General features: G+C 40.7%; 6 non-coding genes and 1 gene segment (V, D, J or C); 6 read left to right on the plus strand and 1 right to left on the minus strand.

Moving 5' to 3' along the window:
- Positions 1–2,468: 2,468 nt before the first annotated feature.
- On the plus strand, positions 2,469–2,542 carry trnan-guu (transfer RNA asparagine (anticodon GUU)). The gene has a single exon. It is a non-coding gene; the product is annotated as a tRNA-Asn (tRNA).
- A 469-nt stretch (positions 2,543–3,011) lies between these two features.
- Positions 3,012–3,085, plus strand: trnan-guu (transfer RNA asparagine (anticodon GUU)). The gene has a single exon. It is a non-coding gene; the product is annotated as a tRNA-Asn (tRNA).
- A 3,824-nt stretch (positions 3,086–6,909) lies between these two features.
- trnak-cuu (transfer RNA lysine (anticodon CUU)) lies at positions 6,910–6,982 on the plus strand. The gene has a single exon. It is a non-coding gene; the product is annotated as a tRNA-Lys (tRNA).
- A 2,194-nt stretch (positions 6,983–9,176) lies between these two features.
- Positions 9,177–9,249, plus strand: trnak-cuu (transfer RNA lysine (anticodon CUU)). The gene has a single exon. It is a non-coding gene; the product is annotated as a tRNA-Lys (tRNA).
- Positions 9,250–11,445: 2,196 nt separating this feature from the next.
- trnak-cuu (transfer RNA lysine (anticodon CUU)) lies at positions 11,446–11,518 on the plus strand. Its single transcript has one exon. It is a non-coding gene; the product is annotated as a tRNA-Lys (tRNA).
- Positions 11,519–12,047: 529 nt separating this feature from the next.
- trnal-caa (transfer RNA leucine (anticodon CAA)) lies at positions 12,048–12,158 on the plus strand. Its single transcript has 2 exons — positions 12,048–12,085; positions 12,113–12,158. It is a non-coding gene; the product is annotated as a tRNA-Leu (tRNA).
- Positions 12,159–12,742: 584 nt separating this feature from the next.
- Positions 12,743–15,197, minus strand: LOC142385703 (Ig kappa-b4 chain C region-like). The segment is given in 3 exon segments: positions 12,743–13,151; positions 13,837–13,918; positions 15,159–15,197. Coding segments are annotated over 3 exon segments (444 nt in total).
- Between the last annotated feature and the right edge of the window lie 3,391 nt (positions 15,198–18,588).

Consider the following 18,588-nt stretch of genomic DNA (forward strand, 5'->3'; position numbering starts at 1 on the left):
TACACACATACACATATATGTATACAAACACATATACATAGATATACATATACACATAATAATAACGATAACGATATCAAAGTAGCAAAAATTATAAAACAAAATACAACAAAATCATAAATAAGTACAACATCCTTCACAAATTATAAACACTTGTAGCCCTCAAAAATCGCCTTACAAACCATTTTTTTGAAAACCAAAAAAGGACAACAATTTCTTACTTTTATATTGGCATCGTTCCACAATGCAACCCCAACAACAGATATACATCTCCTTTTAATCTCTTTTTTGGCCATGGGCACGGCAAGTCTGCAGATGTTTCTTAAATTATACCCTGTATCTTGAAGTGAGAAGAACCTTTGTATCCTGACTGGGAGTAATTTTTTATTAGCTTTATACATTATTTGCATTATTTTGTAATGTACCAGATCACTGAACTTCATAGCATGAGATTTTACAAACAGTGGGGGAGTATGTGCGTAATAATCGGCCTTATTAATTATCCGTATAGCTCGTTTTTGTAAGAGAACTACTGCGTTGATAGTTGTTTTATATGTCGAGCCCCAGACTTCCACACAATATGACAGGTAAGGAAGTATGAGTGAGCAGTAAATAATATGTAAGGCCTTATAGTTTAATATGTTTCTTGATTTATACAGTATTGCTATTGTCTTCAAAATCTTTCCTTGGATGTAATACACATGTGGTTTCCATGTTAATTTGTTGTCAATAACCACCCCTAAAAATTTTATCTCAGTCACTCTTTCAATTTCAGCATCACATATTTTTAATTTCATGTCCTTATCAATTTCTTTACGATTTCCAAAGACCATGAATTTAGTTTTTTTTATATTGAGTGACAATCTATTAGTGTCGAACCACATTTTGAGGATTTCTAGCTTATTTTCAATAGAAGATAAAAGTTCCTGTAAATTATTGCCAGAACAGTACATGTTTGTATCATCTGCAAAAATAATGAAATTCAACAGATCTGTAACATTACAAATATCATTAATATAAAGCAAAAAAAGTTTCGGACCAATCACAGATCCCTGGGGTACTCCACAGGTGACCTTCCTGACTTGTGACACTGTGTTATTGATGTGTACACATTGCTTCCTATTTTCCAAATAGCTGCTAAGCCAAGAATATGCTACACCTCTGAATCCGTACTTCTCCATTTTTATCATTAATATGCTGTGATCAATAGTACCAAACGCCTTCTGCAAGTCAATATAAATTCCAACAGAATATTCATCATTTTCAATTGCCTTTGTTATTTCTTCTACCATCTCCATAACTGCACAGGTAGTCGTTCTGTTTCCCCTAAACCCATACTGGTGCTCACTAAGCAGTTCATATTTGTCAATAAACAGATCCATTTGTTTAGCAAATAATTTTTCTAATATTTTTGAGAATTGAGGAAGTAGGGACACTGGTCTATAGTTTTCCATACAATGTTTGTCTCCATTTTTGAATATTGGTATTATCTTTGCTGTTTTCATATTATTTGGAAAAATACCTTTTTGAAAGGACAGATTGCAAATATAGGTCAAAGGTTTTACGATAAAATCTAAGACTTCTTTAATTATAACCATATCAATGGAATTTATATCAGTTGATGTTTTGTTTTTTAGTTTTTTGACAATTTCAGTTACATCACTTTCATCAATCCCACAAAGGAAGATAGAATTTTGATTATCCTTAATGAGGTTATCAAACATATTAGATTTATTGTCACAAATTGGAATTTTTTTGGCCAAATTACTGCCAACACCCACAAAATAATCATTGAACTCTTCAACAATACTTTGTGGACTGTCCACTGTATCACCTGAGCTATTTAGGAAATGACTCGGGAATTCTGATTCTTTATGTTTGTTTCGAATAATATGATTAATAACTTTCCAAGTCTTTTGAATGTTATTTTTACTATCCTCTAATAATTTATTATAGTACTCCTTCTTCTGCCTTCTCATAATAGAAGTCAATGTGTTCTTGTACTGTTTATACTTTTTTTTCACTTTCGCTGGTTCTCATTAGCAAATGCTTCTTGTATAATACATTTTTCTTTTTACATGCCTTTTGCAGGCTCTTAGTCATCCATGGTTTTTCCTTATATTTTTCCTTCACCTGGCAGTTCCTAATAGGGCAATGTTTGTTATAGAGCTCTGTAAATGTAGACAAAAATACATCATAAGCCAGATTCAGATCCTCAACATACACTTCATCCCACGTACAGTCTGCAAGATCTACCTTTAAAGCCTCAATTCTTTCCGGAGTCCTTATTCTCACTAGTTTGTGAGTAGGCTGACTTAGCACCTCCTACTTTTCGGTTCAAGTTTGACATAGATCAGCAGCAGTTCACTCGAGTCTCATCACGCAAAAATACAGAACGCTTGCATCTACCGCCATGAGGGAGCAGTCAAGCTCGAAGCCACGCTCACTGCCAACAATAGCCAGGCAGTGTCTCTGTGGCGCAATTGCTTAGCGCGTTCGGCTGTTAACCGAAAGGTTGGTGGTTCAAGCCCACCTAGGGACGTTCTGACTTATGCGTATTACGTGAGTTAAAGCAAACAGTCTGCCGCCAAAACGCTCTCCTTACGTATTATACACGCTCCTTGGCAAAATATTTTTCCAAGGGTGACCTGTTAAGTGCAGTGTAATGCATGACTCAACCTGGAGGCTCCTCTGTCTTTTGTCAAAATTGCACAAGCAAAGTGAAAAAACAACCTTTTTGTCATATTGCTATGAAAGTCACACACAAACAAGAAAAATTCAAAAAGGCTGAGAGACCAAATGAGGGCACTTGGGAAAAAATTCGACATTAAATCTCTTTCTTTAATAAGTCGCACCAGGAAGTTATTGACTACTTGTTTTGTGCTACTTTACTTGTTACCTACACAGCAGATATCAATCTTATGAAAAACATAAATAAATCGAACACACACTCTAATGAAGGGATGAGAGGTGGTAATGATCGAGGCCACGCCCACAGACAACTACAGCAAGTCTCTGTGGTGCAATCGGCCAGCGTGTTCGGCTGTTAACCGAAAGGTTGGTGGTTCGAGCCCACCCAGGGACGAGTGTGTATACCAACAAATCCACTGGTCAGCAACCAGGGGTAGCTAAAGATAGCCTGGCTATAGCCAGAAATCGTTACTTGAACTAGCACCATCTCCCAATTAAGCCTCAAGTTGCTCCACGAAGACATTTCAGCTGCATCTCAGTGAGGCTAATCCAAGCGAGGCTTACACAGCCTAGCTTAGTGCGAGTGCATGAGGAACGTAAGAAGCCCTGACGAGTGGATGGTGGAAAAATGGAGATGGCAGAAAAGGAGAGCAAGACAACAGCTCTAATTTTTTCGGCAGCTGAATAAATAATGCTGATGGAGCTGTATGAGGATTTTAAAAGTGTCATCACCAGAAATGGTAATACAGCTGCGATCAATAAAGCGAAGAATACGGCATGACTAACAACTGCAGACAGACTAAATGCGTAAGTTATGAAAGTTTCATACCATTGTCAATTGTTAGACATTTATTTTACTGTACTCATGTATTTATGCTCTCCTCTTTGTGTTATAATCTGTTTACATAAAGCATGTTGAATTGTCTCTGTATGTGATGTACAGCACAAATATACTGGCCCTGCTCACTTTATCAATAACCCAATAATCGACACGCATCATCATACTTTGTGACTATATTATCGTGAGTGTGTGACCCACATATTATTTTTTCACTGTTACATCTCAACAGGAGCTATCTTAACAGCCAAAAGCGTACCTGGCAGCAGGTGAAGGTAAAGTACAGGAAAATATTTCAGAGTGGTAAGTAGCCTTTGAAGAAATGTGTTTGTCCAATAAAGAGAGCAGCAAACTAGATAAGGAAGAAACTGAAAATAAAAAAGATCAAGCTAGAGATTATGAAACTGGAGAGAGATGTTAGTATAAATTCAGATAAAGGAGAATTTCGTGTTGTGAACTGTATTTAATTCAGTTTTCTCTCCACAGCTTGAGAAACATGTAATAATAATTAAACAATTCAACACAACTTGAACTCAAACTTGTCATTATTGTACGATTCATGCGAAGTGTTAGAAATGTGTTTTTTACATTTATATTCACAGTGGGGTGCCATGACCTAAACGTGTGGAAAGTTATAAATCATCTCTGTCCATTTAGCCTTCTTACACCTGCTCTGACTTAAACTGCTACTGTGTCAATGCTAAATTATGAAAAGAAGTTCTAACTCAAAGGTCACAACAATAAGGATCAAAGGAAATATGTGTCCCTGTATAGGTCCCTCACTGTGTCAGGAGAAACTGAGTCCTTTCAGGCACTAGAACTCAACGAAGAAAAGACTTGAGCCTGAAAAGTTGTCCACAAGACAAAATGTATAAAATATGAAGTATACTATAAAATTTAAGATGGCTCTGTCAGAAGTCAGCCATGGTGCCTGAGAACTTTAAGCAATGAACCTGTATTTAATTTGGCCAAAGGTCATTTCTATCCGTGCCCTTGTTTTAGCATGTGCATGTGCATGTGCATGTGCATGTGCATGTGCATGTGCATGTGCATGTGCATGTGCATGTGCATGTGCATGTGCATGTGCATGTGCATGTGCATGCCCTTGTTCCTGGATCAGGATATGGCGTGAGGAGGTACGGCCAGCATGCATAGCCTCTGTCCCCAAGCAGGACACCATTGAACTCTCCTGCAGAATAAGAGAAATGTTGGATGGATATACATGTGTTAAGACTTTAGGCAATTTGATGCAATATGTGCCTTATATGGCTAACTATAATAAAGTATGACGAGCACTTTGAATTCCTTAAGATGACCTCTACACCTGACTTCTCATTACATTACCAAAATTCTGCCTATGCTACACCTTACTTCAAAAGTACACTCCTTCGGGTAAGTAAAATTCTTGCGCCTTGTGCAAACCTCTGTGCCAGTGAGGATGCTCAGAAGATCAAAGAATCATGAACTGATCCCGGCCATTTAGCCTCAATGTTCGAAATGAAATGACCTCCATCACAGATCATCTGTATGCACGGAGGATAGGAGTCAATGATGAGCTTTCACAGGGCATAAATGTAACATTGCTCAGCATTACTCAAAGGGGTTGAAGTGGTATTTTTCAAAATGAGAAATCCAGTTCAGAGTCTATGGACAATTATCCCCAAGTGTACCTGTACATTTAGGATATGGAAAAATGTTTGGTTTACATAATCAGCCTCCACGGGTCCAGCAGGGGCCTGGACAATGTGACAATGTTTAAATCCAGACTGAAAACAGTTCTATTTAGATGTGCATATGACACCTGAAAGTATTTTATCTGCACTCTTCACTTTTAAATTAATTAATTAATGATTTCTTTGTTTTTTGGAATAATTTTATTGCCTTCTTGTGATTTTATGTAGCTGTAAAGCACTTTGAATTGCCTTGTGTACGAATTGTGCTCTACAAATTGCCTTGCCTTGGATGCGTACATGGGCACAGTGTAGTGCACTGATAACATTAGGGAAGCCTGAGGGAGATGAGGAACTTAATGCAAATACTTCAGCCAGTAGGTTGTTTTACATTATCGGCAACTGTAAATATGGAGCAGCAGCCTGAAAGGACAAAGGTCCCCCCGACATTCGCCATACTGACACTTCCTCTGTTCAAGTCTTAACTCAAAACCCATCTGTTTAACTTTGCTTACCTCCATTTATTGCTCCATTCTGTGTATTTTTAGTATGGTATGATGTTTTAATTCCTGCGTTTTATCTAATATCTTATTTGTCCAGTGTCCTTGACTGTTTTAAAAGGAGCTGTCAATAATTTGTATCATTAACATTATTACCTGTCCCCCATTTTTCTGAGTCTGGTCCTACGTGGGTGTAGATCGGATGTTTGTTAGGTATTGATTAGTTTTAATGAATACCATGTTATCTCTCATTTAATTTCATGCTGAATACGTGTGTATAGTTGCGTTTTTTTTAGTTGCACTGGCACCGACTGATTGATTTTTCGAGACAGTGAAAGTGGTGATATGATAACCACAGTTTTTGTTTCGTTTTTTAGACAAGACATGAGTTGCGGGAGCGCAGAATTCTAGGTGAACATTTCTTTCGGGAGTCTGTTTCAGCCGGTCGGACATTTTTTGAGTTGCAGCTAAGCTAAGCTTCAACTTTAGCCTGCCCGGGACCAGGCTAGTTCAGCAGCATAAATTACCATGGTTACTCAGCGGGCATTCAAATAAGCCACGTTCATGGGACGGAACTCTCGCTAAATTTAGCCAGAAGTAACAAAATAAGCCAGGCTTTCCGCTAAGCCAGCTTCAAGGAATAACCCGTGGTCAAGTGTCAATTGTGATGATAATGAATGTCACATCATCTTTTCCAGGTTTGCTTTAGTGAGAGGTGTTGAGTTGTATTTGAAACTTTATACATAGAAGAGGATGGTTTCGGTCCATTGATCTCTGGGTTATGGGCCCAGCCCTCTTCCGCTGCGCCACTCTGCTACACACCCCAGATCGGACTCAAACCCACAATCCCTGGCTTAGGAGGCCAGTGTCTTATCCACGTGACTATTCAAAATAACATACATAATAAAAAGAAATCGGGTAAAAAATCCTCGAATCTATTTAACAAAAGTCTCTAAATGTCACATTTTCGGCTGGACTCAACTCGACCCCGACCGAGTAGGTGCTCAAAATGTACCACCTTGTGCCAGGTGGTATTACCTCATGGAAAACCCTAACAGCTGAGTGGGATCCAGTCGAGTGGAGTAGGTAGAGGTTGAAAAGGGAGTGGAGGGAATGTGTTCCGATGTCATTCGAAATCTCTGAAAGTTGACTTTGGCTTGTTTAATCTCTTCTTTTTTTTTCGGAAGGCATGTTTTATAAAATGTGAATAGCCCGGCTAGCTCAGTCGGTAGAGCATGAGACTCTTAATCTCAGGGTCGTGGGTTCGAGCCCCACGTTGGGCGTAGCAGTTTTAATAATCAACAGATGTTTGATCCAACACTTAAAGTCAAAGTTCAGCTCTGTTACCACCATCACAACGTTCTCAGTGGTGCCACTTTGAATGATCACAAACCTCCTGAAATGCACAATATGAGTAAAAAACATTCAAACTTGCACAAGAGCATTACGTTTACCTTTCTTTGGGCTCATGTCATTTCTTTATTCCCCGTTTGCTCAAGTATGATCATTCACTTTAAAACAAAAGAAGGAAAATCTGAATAACAACCCATGGCCTCTGGCCCTCTCTTGCTTTCATTACTCATCCAGTGACATCACTCCCTGGCCAATCAGTGGCCTGCAGTCTGTAGACCTCACATTTTCGGCTGGACTCAACTCGAATCCCTGCCGTGTAGGTGCTAAAAATGTAGCTGCTACCAGCTGTTACTACCTCATGGAAAACCCTAAAACCTGAGTCAAATATAGTCAAGTGGAGTAGCGTTTTGCATTTTGGTTCACGTTTGTCATATTTTACAAAGTCAGGGAAGTAATGGTGTCAGGATGGCCGAGCGGTCCCTTCATTCCTTCCTTAGGACAGGGACTTCTGGTCTTTAAAAGGAGGCATGGGTTCAAATCCCACTTCTGACACTAATTTCTTGCTTAAATCTTACTTGCTTATTAGAAGACCGTGAAGAAAGCCATGTCAGGCCATGGTGAAAAAAGGCATTTATCTCTGAAGACGGGCCTTCACTTCCTCCTATTAACATACACGATTCTGATGTGCGATGAGGCAGTTCTCCTGCTACATTAAGCTCTTTTCCACTCGTACTTACTCACAACCACCTCAATGTGGGTGGGGTCGTTATAGCAAGGAGGTCCAAAAGTCCTGTGATGTCACTTTTATTGGACAAAACATGACACAACAATTTAGGACATCAAGGCGAAGGTATACCTGCTACTTGGTCTGTGTCTTTGCGTCTAGTAATCCACCTCGTTGATGATTACAGAATACATCAAATCCAGCTGTTGCTGTTGCCGGGTTCTTGATAAGGAGTGGCTTTCATGACTCATCCAGTGACATCACTCCCTGGCCAATCAGTTGCCTGCTGTCTGTAAATGTCACATTTTCAGCTGGACTCAACTCGACCCCGACCGAGTAGGTGCTAAAAATGTACCACCTTGTACCAGGTGGTATTACCTCATGGAAAACATCAACAGCTGAGTGGGATCCAGTCGAGTGGAGTAGGTAGAGGTTGAAAAGGGAGGAATGTGTTCCGATTAGGGATGGGAATTGAAAAGATTTTTACGATTCCAATTCCATTTTCGATTCTGCTTAACGATTCGGTTCTTTGTCGGTTCCCTTATTGATTCTCATTTGGAGAAAAAGGACAACAAACCGGTCGATTAGCATCAGCTTTGTTTAGTTTAGAAGTAACATGAGTCGTGACCTAACAAACCCAACAACGGTTAGGTCCACATTGGTCCATCATGGCCTGGGTAATTTAAATTCCCTGCTCTGGTGAAAGGAGAAGCTGGAGGTAGACGTGCACTTGGGGTAGTACCACCAGCCTCTGGCTCTGAGCCAGTCAGGCTCTGTCTCTCATGATTTCATCTAAATGTAATGCATGAGAAGGCATTCATTTAACCTTAACCGTTACTAACAGCAGGTTTTACAATGAGGCAAATGGTGCTAACATGATAGGCAGTGTTTGTTAGTTAGTTAGTTACCTGCAGTGTTAGCCAAGGACATGCTAACGTTGCTAACGTTGCTGGGTTCAGATTCACCAACGTTAGTCCGGAGCAGATCGAAAACGCGACATTCATTCATAGTTATTGCATGTTGGTAGTATTTGCTCCCTTTGGTGAAATATTCACTTTGCAAGTTGCCCTGTTGTCGTCTTTTTTAGGGATGTGTAATCAAATTTTGGAGCGTTTGAACAACTTGGGCGCCATGTTTACTGTTGACTGCTGGCTGCACTGGACTCTCCACACAACGTTGCGTGGTGACATCATTCGCACCCTCTGGAATCGATAAAGGAATCGTTTGCAAAATGGCCGAACGATTCCAAGGAATTGAAACACTGGGAACCGGTTCTCAACAAGAACCGGTTCTCGATTCCCATCCCTAGTTCCGATGTCATTTGAAATCTCTGAAAGTTGACTTTGGCTTGTTTTATCTTTTCTTTTTTTTCGGAAGGCATGTTATAGAACATGTGAATAGCCCGGCTAGCTCAGTCGGTAGAGCATGAGACTCTTAATCTCATGGTCGTGGGTTGGAGCCCCACGTTGGGCGTAGCAGTTTTAATAATCAACAGATGTTTGATCCAGCACTTAAAGTCAAAGTTCAGCTCTGTTACCACCATCACAGCGTCCTCAGTGGTGCCTCTTTGAATGATCACAAACCTCCTGAAATGCACAACATGAATAAAAAACATTCAAACTTGTGCAAGAGCATTACTTTGACCTTTCTTTGGGCTCATGTCATTTCTGTATTCCCTTTTTGCTCAAGTATGATCATTCACTTTAAAACAAAAGAAGGAAAATCTGAATAACAACCCATGGCCTCTGGCCCTCTCTTGCTTTCATTACTCATCCAGTGACATCACTCCCTGGCCAATCAGTGGCCTGCAGTCTGAAGACGTCACATTTTCGGCTGGACTCAACTCGAATCCCTTCCGTGTAGGTGCTAAAAATGTAGCTGGTACCAGCTGTTACTACCTCATGGAAAACCCTAAAACCTGAGTCAAATATAGTCAAGTGGAGTAGCGTTTTGCATTTTGGTTCACGTTTGTCATATTTTACAAAGTCAGGGAATTAATGGTGTCAGGATGGCCGAGCGGTCCCTTCATTCCTTCCTTAGGACAGGGACTTCTGGTCTTTAAAAGGAGGCATGGGTTCAAATCCCACTTCTGACACTAATTTCTTGCTTAAATCTTACTTGCTTATTAGAAGACCGTGAAGAAAGCCATGTCAGGCCATGGTGAAAAAAGGCATTTATCTCTGAAGACGGGCCTTCACTTCCTCCTATTAACATACACGATTCTGATGTGCGATGTGAGGCAGTTCTCCTGCTACATTAAGCTCTTTTCCACTCGTACTTACTCACAACCACCTCAATGTGGGTGGGGTCGTTATAGCAAGGAGGTCCAAAAGTCCTGTGATGTCACTTTTATTGGACAAAACATGACAAAACAATTTAGGACATCAAGGCGAAGGTATACCTGCTACTTGGTCTGTGTCTTTGCGTCTAGTAATCCACCTCGTTGATGATTACAGAATACATCAAATCCAGCTGTTGCTGTTGCCGGGTTCTTGATAAGGAGTGGCTTTCATGACTCATCCAGTGACATCACTCCCTGGCCAATCAGTTGCCTGCTGTCTGTAAATGTCACATTTTCAGCTGGACTCAACTCGACCCCGACCGAGTAGGTGCTAAAAATGTACCACCTTGTACCAGGTGGTATTACCTCATGGAAAACATCAACAGCTGAGTGGGATCCAGTCGAGTGGAGTAGGTAGAGGTTGAAAAGGGAGGAATGTGTTCCGATTAGGGATGGGAATTGAAAAGATTTTTACGATTCCAATTCCATTTTCGATTCTGCTTAACGATTCGGTTCTTTGTCGGTTCCCTTATTGATTCTCATTTGGAGAAAAAGGACAACAAACCGGTCAATTAGCATCAGCTTTGTTTAGTTTAGAAGTAACATGAGTCGTGACCTAACAAACCCAACAACGGTTAGGTCCACATTGGTCTATCATGGCCTGGGTAATTTAAATTCCCTGCTCTGGTGAAAGGAGAAGCTGGAGGTAGACGTGCACTTGGGGTAGTACCACCAGCCTCTGGCTCTGAGCCAGTCAGGCTCTGTCTCTCATGATTTCATCTAAATGTAATGCATGAGAAGGCATTCATTTAACCTTAACCGTTACTAACAGCAGGTTTTACAATGAGGCAAATGGTGCTAACATGATAGGCAGTGTTTGTTAGTTAGTTAGTTACCTGCAGTGTTAGCCAAGGACATGCTAACGTTGCTAACGTTGCTGGGTTCAGATTCACCAACGTTAGTCCGGAGCAGATCGAAAACGCGACATTCATTCATAGTTATTGCATGTTGGTAGTATTTGCTCCCTTTGGTGAAATATTCACTTTGCAAGTTGCCCTGTTGTCGTCGTTTTTAGGGATGTGTAATCAAATTTTGGAGCGTTTGAACAACTTGGGCGCCATGTTTACTGTTGACTGCTGGCTGCACTGGACTCTCCACACAACGTTGCGTGGTGACATCATTCGCACCCTCTGGAATCGATAAAGGAATCGTTTGCAAAATGGCCGAACGATTCCAAGGAATTGAAACACTGGGAACCGGTTCTCAACAAGAACCGGTTCTCGATTCCCATCCCTAGTTCCGATGTCATTTGAAATCTCTGAAAGTTGACTTTGGCTTGTTTTATCTTTTCTTTTTTTTCGGAAGGCATGTTATAGAACATGTGAATAGCCCGGCTAGCTCAGTCGGTAGAGCATGAGACTCTTAATTTCATGGTCGTGGGTTGGAGCCCCACGTTGGGCGTAGCAGTTTTAATAATCAACAGATGTTTGATCCAGCACTTAAAGTCAAAGTTCAGCTCTGTTACCACCATCACAGCGTCCTCAGTGGTGCCTCTTTGAATGATCACAAACCTCCTGAAATGCACAACATGAATAAAAAACATTCAAACTTGTGCAAGAGCATTACTTTGACCTTTCTTTGGGCTCATGTCATTTCTGTATTCCCTTTTTGCTCAAGTATGATCATTCACTTTAAAACAAAAGAAGGAAAATCTGAATAACAACCCATGGCCTCTGGCCCTCTCTTGCTTTCATTACTCATCCAGTGACATCACTCCCTGGCCAATCAGTGGCCTGCAGTCTGAAGACGTCACATTTTCGGCTGGACTCAACTCGAATCCCTGCCGTGTAGGTGCTAAAAATGTAGCTGCTACCAGCTGTTACTACCTCATGAAAAACCCTAAAACCTGAGTCGAATATAGTCAAGTAGAGTAGCGTTTTGCATTTTGGTTCACGTTTGTCATATTTTACAAAGTCAGGGAAGTAATGGTGTCAGGATGGCCGAGAGGTCTAAGGCGCCAGACTCAAGGCTTCATTCCTTCCTTAGCACAGGGACTTCTGGTCTCCAAAAGGAGGCGTGGGTTCCAATCCCACTCCTGACACTAATTTATTGCTTAAATCTTACTTTCTTATTAGAAGACCATGAAGAAAGCCATGTCAGGCCATGGTGAAAAAGGGAATTTATATCTGAAGACGGGCCTTCAGTTCCTCCCATTAATAAAAATATTATACAGTAGAAGTTTAAAAATGTTAATGATGAGTGAAATCATCATCAAAATAATTTTTAGGTGAAACTTCAGACATGAAATGTTGGACATGGATCTGTTTCAAGACCTGATATAAGTGAGAGTCATTGTTAGTGTCAATGTTAATTAAAGTTGGACTATATTTGGGCCTCAGTCTCCATCCTGGTCTGTTAGATGGTGCTGAGACAGCTTTGTTTTACCGGACTGATGATGTGTTGCTGGAACAGTAATCCTGCCCTATAGATATTTCCTAACAACCAAAGAAAATTAGATATAACAATCTCTATCAAAGTAGTGTGATATTTAGAGTCTCCTTTGGACTCAGATAATCTATCTAACTTATTTTAGTGCTGTAAGGTTCATATGTCATGAAAAAGAAGTAAAAATACAAGTTTGATTTGTTTTTATTATTTCAAACGAACAGAAGCAAGAAACAGCTTTAAGATGAAATCAGTAAGACTTTTAAAGCAAAAAGACTGAGAGCAGGAACAGAACAGAACCAGTATCAGAGTCCCAGTGAGTCAGGTCAGTACTGGAAACACTGGTCTGTCCTCAGTGTCTCTGAGACTGGAGTCTGGCAGCCCTGGGTGGCCTCACAGGTCACAGAGCTGGCCTTCTCCCACAGGTCTGCAGGGAGCCTCAGGGTGCTGCTCCAGCTGTAGAGGCCGTCCTTCTGCTGCACAAAGCGGCTCGTGCTCTGATCCAAGCTGCTGCTGCTGCCGTCCACCTTCCAGGACAGACTCCAGTCTGAGGGGAAGCCCTTGTTGGCCAGACACATGAGGGTGGCCTTGCCCTTCTGCAGCCCCTCTGTGGAGGGGGGGAACACCGTCAGGGTGGGACGGGTATCACCTAGGAAACACCAGTCAGGTCAGAGGACAGCAACCATAAAACTGTCAATCAAACAGCAGACAGTTGGACACCTTTAGTGTGAGAGAGTTGACTTTCCACTTGTAGAAGTTTCTGTCACATGTCATTTCTGCTCCATCAGTCACTGACTAACACATTGTTTCACTTCCCTTTAAGAAACCTCTCAGCAGAGACAGAAAATCATCTCATAGTTTTACCAGAAATATCTGAAACTGTACGGGATGTAAAACAAACACACGTGACATTATAAGTTTTACTTCAACATTCTCAAAGGTTAAAATATACATCAGTTAAAAGAATTTTCTGAAGACCAGTTCTAACATTAAATGTTCTTCAGATGGAGCGAAGTCATTATTTGAAAAAAACACTGCAAATTATTTCAAATTAAATTTCACATATGGCATTATTCTAATAGAGAATTTAAGATTTAAACCACTCATTGGTCAAATTTAGTCTTTGGACTTTAAAGCTTCTAAAATACAGTTTGACATAAACATAGAAAAATATCATCAAAGCTGATCTACCGACTTCCACAAAGATAAGTAAAACTATGAATCCTGAAATAGTTTAAAATGATGAATAAACATATTTTACTCAGTTTAAGATATTCAAATAATTCCTCAAATATAAAATATTGTATTTCTCCATAAAAACAATATAAACTTACTGCCAACTTCCAGTCTGGTTCCTCCACCAAAAGTCCACCACAGTGATACAAACTCATTGAGCCGCCGTACAAAAACCTCTGACTGCACAGAGACACGGCTCACGGCTTTCTGACTCTGAGACAAACTAACTCACCAAACTTTTTTTTAAATTTCTGAACGATTTCCTCTCATCAAACTTTATCGTATTAAAACTGAAAATAACACAGAGCAACAAATCAGATTTCTACATGTGGATTCATATTTTTACATATCACTCAAAAGTGTAAAAATATTCCTTGAGTTATGAAAAAAGACTTATTCATTGCTGTCCTGCTAAACATTTTTTACAGAAGTGAGATATTCTGATCACATTAATTAACAAATAAAAAAAGATACTGATACTGATGAATATTTGGAATCAGTAGCACATTAAAGCTATTGATCCCCTGATAAGACCAGACATACCCTAACTCAGTCATTATATAAAATAATCATTCTTTTATCAACCCTAAATTATATTATCTCCAACAAAATAAGGATGAAATCCCAGAGCGGGATGTTTCAAACAGGATTAAAGCTAAAGTGTCTAAAGACTCAAGAGACTCACTCCAGAACAAGAAATCTTTCCACAGAGCAAAGTGTTTTCTCTATAAAGGCTACTTTCAGCTCCTTTATAGTAACATCACTATATTTTCAGTGCTTCCAGAACATTATATTCTTATGGTTGTCTGAATAAAGTTTAACATACTTACATTTTGTCTCGTGTGAAAATTCCACAGATATTACAGCACATCTTTTACATGTTCAGAAGTGTTTTTATGGAGGTGGGAAGAGGTGTAGGGTGGCGTTATTGTCCAAGTGCTTTTCACCTTTCAACTTTGCTCAGTGTTGTAGTATGTTTGGGTGAGATGTGAATAAAAACATGGTTATATTTTGGCATCATGCATTGTAAAACAACTAAACATTTTCCACCGTTATGATGTTTTTGATATGAGGTCAAATGTATCCGTTGTGTGTTGACTGGGCCCTAAAAGCACAAATCCCATAAGTTTGAACATTTGTTTAACAGAAACTATTAAAAAATGTATTGATTTTCAGCATTTCCATTGACCAACTATTCAGAAAATATAAATAAATGTTCAGTTTCATACCAGCAAGAGGAAAAAGGCATGTTTATCATTGTGTTTACCTTTTCCTCTGCGTTACACTTTTTAATCATTTGGGAGATGAAGATACAAATCTTTTAATCCATTCATCATTTTTTATAGCTGCTTTATCCAATCCAGGGTCTCAGGTGGCTGGAGCCTATCCCAGCTGTCATAGGGCGTTAGGCGGGGTACACCTTGGACAGGTCCATCACTCCATTAGTCCATAAGTCCATTACACTTGACTTATAAACACGTAATTTATCTATTTATATTAATCATCATCAGAGAGTTCCAACTCCCTGTTGGAGTCAGTCAGAGCATTTCCATAGAGAGCCACTTTGCATCAGCAGCACCATGCTCCAGTGCTCTGGGAGACTTTATAGTCCTGAGAGTTGAACACTGGATGACTGACAGCTGACCTTCATGACACCAGAAGCCACAGAAATCCTCCTCATCAGAAACATGACTTTGATCTGCGTCCTCATCTGGACTCTCCTCTGCTGCTGCTTCACAGGTAAAGTCCAGAGAATCAAACTCCTCTCCTCTATGAACATCCGTCCCTCTGAAATGAAGCCGACAAAAGCATGAAGCTGCTTTATGTTTTTGTCTCTGTATCCTCAGAGTCCAGAGGTCAGGTCACAGTGACTCAGGCTGGAGCAGTGAACTCTGCTGTGGGAGGCTCCGTCACCATCACATGTAAAACCAGTCAGAATGTTTATGTGTATAATGGCTACCACCTTTTAGCCTGGTACCAACAGAGAGATGGAGAAACTCCCAAACTGCTCATTTATGCTGTTAGCAGCAGAGTATCAGGGATTCCAGATCGTTTTACAGGCAGTGGATCAAACTCTGACTTCACTCTGACCATCAGTGGAGTTCAGGCTGAAGATGCTGCAGTTTATTACTGTCAGAGTGCTCATGTTATCAACAGTCAGCATGTGTTCACACAGTGAAAAACAGTCGTACAAAAACCTCCCTCAGTCAGCCTGAACAGAAACTGAACCGACAGCTGCAGAGACTGATACAGTTCACTGAGGACACACACACACAAAAGCACATATATGAACTATTGATAAACTCTACGTGTAACACACATTTAATCTCTGTCAATAGATGCAAATAAACACATTTTACATATTTACAGGAAGTTCAAATATTTACCCTGACAATGATATTTGGGCAACTATTCAGATTTTAAGCATCATGGTATCATTAATTATTTTATTTTTATTAGAACAGAGTCTCTTGAGCCTCTTGTTTAGATTAAGGTAGACATTTGTAGATCAATACATTTTATTTTTAGTAATTTTGAGATGTTTTTTAAAACATATTCAGATAAGTTGTGAATAACTTTCCTTCAAGAAAAAACTGGTGCTCCATACAGTCAGTATTTAATACAGTAAGTTATAAAATAGAGTGTTTGCCATAAAATATTCAAACTCCTCTTCCTCTGAGCGTCTTCTCTCAACAAACTTTCTCAGCATTCTCAGAACAGTAGCGCTGACACGTTGATATCAGAGCAGTTGTGTGATCTGTTCAAATCCTAAACCCACCCCACCCTCATCTCTCTCTTTACCATATCCCACTAAACCACCAACTAACCCATCAGACTCCTAATCATGAGGTCAAAGCATTTATTGAAGCATTTTTCTGAATTCTTATTCTTGATAAAGCTCTCTGATGCAGCTGAACAAATATCCTCTGAGATGGAGGCAGCGCCGGCGCCACGGGGGGGCACTCGCGGGCATTGCCCCCCCATCCACGCCGGTGTGCCCCCCCTGGGTTCACTTTGACGTTTGACCGGAGATTGCCTCAAACACTGCAGTGCATGAGGGGACACGATCTAAAAGTCTTAAATAAAAAAATACGTTTTTTAAGGTCTTAAAATGTCTTTAATTTCTCTGATTTTCGAAGAGTGGCATTAAATTTCATCTGGGCGGAATGAAAGAAAGATATGTCTGGAGAGAGCTTTTGTGTGTGCGCCAGTACTTCCGGTGAAAACTTCCGGTGATTTGACAGCTAAGCTAACGCGTCAGGTTAGGGCCAGTGGCCGTAAACAAAGGTTATAGCCGAGAAGAAAGATGATAATATAATGTAACTAAAAAGACTAGCTTTCTTCAGTAGCCTAATGCTTACCGATTTAGCATGCCTAGCAGCCTCGTTGCTAATGCTAGCCGCAGTAACGTTACCAACCATACCCGACGTCAAGGAGTTGGCTGAGCAGGGGCAAGAGTATGGGGCTGGCAGAGTTAACTTCATAATGGGTGAGTGCAGGTTTCATTCACTTGTTTTCATTCTTTCACAGGATTGATTCACTTCATTGGTTTATCCGATTGCTGGCCGCCGAGCCATTATGTGTCTGGGTTTGTGTAGGTTACTGATCATGGTTGTTAGCCGATAGTTGTGTGTTGGGTGTGTATTTTTTTCTCTGGGTACATGCCATTGACTGAGCGGTCTGTGCTCGTTTTTTATTTTTATTTAATTAGATTGGAGATACTAATTAATACTGGGGGGGGGGGGGAATTGCCAGGGCCGATTTTTTTTCCCCAGTCCGACCCTGAACTACATGTTCAAATGCGTTCTGATTTCGGCTGATTACGCCAGTCTAAATTCACTGTGGCCGTGCGTGGGCGTTGCTGTTGTTGTTGCGCTCCTGTTTGCTCGTTGTGTGTATTAGTATTAATGGCGACTAGAAAGGGGCAAACGTGATCTGGGCTTTGCGTTCAATTTATGCACCGATGATTTTACAGAGTGGATTAAACTGTGCAGGCTATTGGAGATGTCTCCGAATGCCTACTTTAAAGGAAGCGTGATGTGTTTACCAGGGCTGCCTAAACGAGTTGCCAACCGTCCCTTGAAATAATGGAATCGTAACGTATTTAGTAACAAAGGGACAGTTCCTTATTGGGCTGAAACGGGGCCCACAATTCGGTTAAAATGCAGAAAATTGCATCTACGAAATACCAAATTTTCTGGGGGAGGACCCCCAGACCCCCCGCTAGGGGCCCCCCCTACTCATTTAAATGCCCGTCCAATAGCTTGTCTCTGCCGCCGGGTCTGGATGGAGGACCATTTTATTTATTACAAAGTTCTGGGACAGTTCATTCATTAACCTGAGTTCTGTCAGAACCACTCTCGTCAAACGAGACGAGAACAGAGATGAATTTCAGAAGCTTATTCTGAATGCATACAATTATGTTTGGCGGTATGGCTCTGTTCGGAGGAAGTTCCCGACTTTTCCATGAGCTCCATGGAAGCCAAGACAGGGAACAGCAGCATCCTCAGGTGGAGTGCCTTCCATTTGCTGTAAAGGCAACAAACCCCCCAACAGACCATACCGGAACGCAGCCAGCCAATTGGATTGTTGGACCAGGGTGTCCTACAACCCCCCAACTGACCATACCAGAACGCAGCCAGCCAATTGATTAGTTGGAACCAGGGTATCCTACCCCCCGACGAATTATTAGCTACCAATTTTATTGGGGCAAGCATTGACCTCAACCACTTAGGTACACCATAAAAAATATGGTCAGTCTCCACAGCAGCGACAGCGCTTTGCAGCAGGGCAAAGCAGGCAAGATCCGATCCAAAAACGCAAACGAGATCCAAGCAAAGCAGAGCACA

Source organism: Odontesthes bonariensis, chromosome 8 (assembly GCF_027942865.1).
Source record: "Odontesthes bonariensis isolate fOdoBon6 chromosome 8, fOdoBon6.hap1, whole genome shotgun sequence".
Classification (NCBI taxonomy): Eukaryota; Metazoa; Chordata; class Actinopteri; order Atheriniformes; family Atherinopsidae; genus Odontesthes; species Odontesthes bonariensis.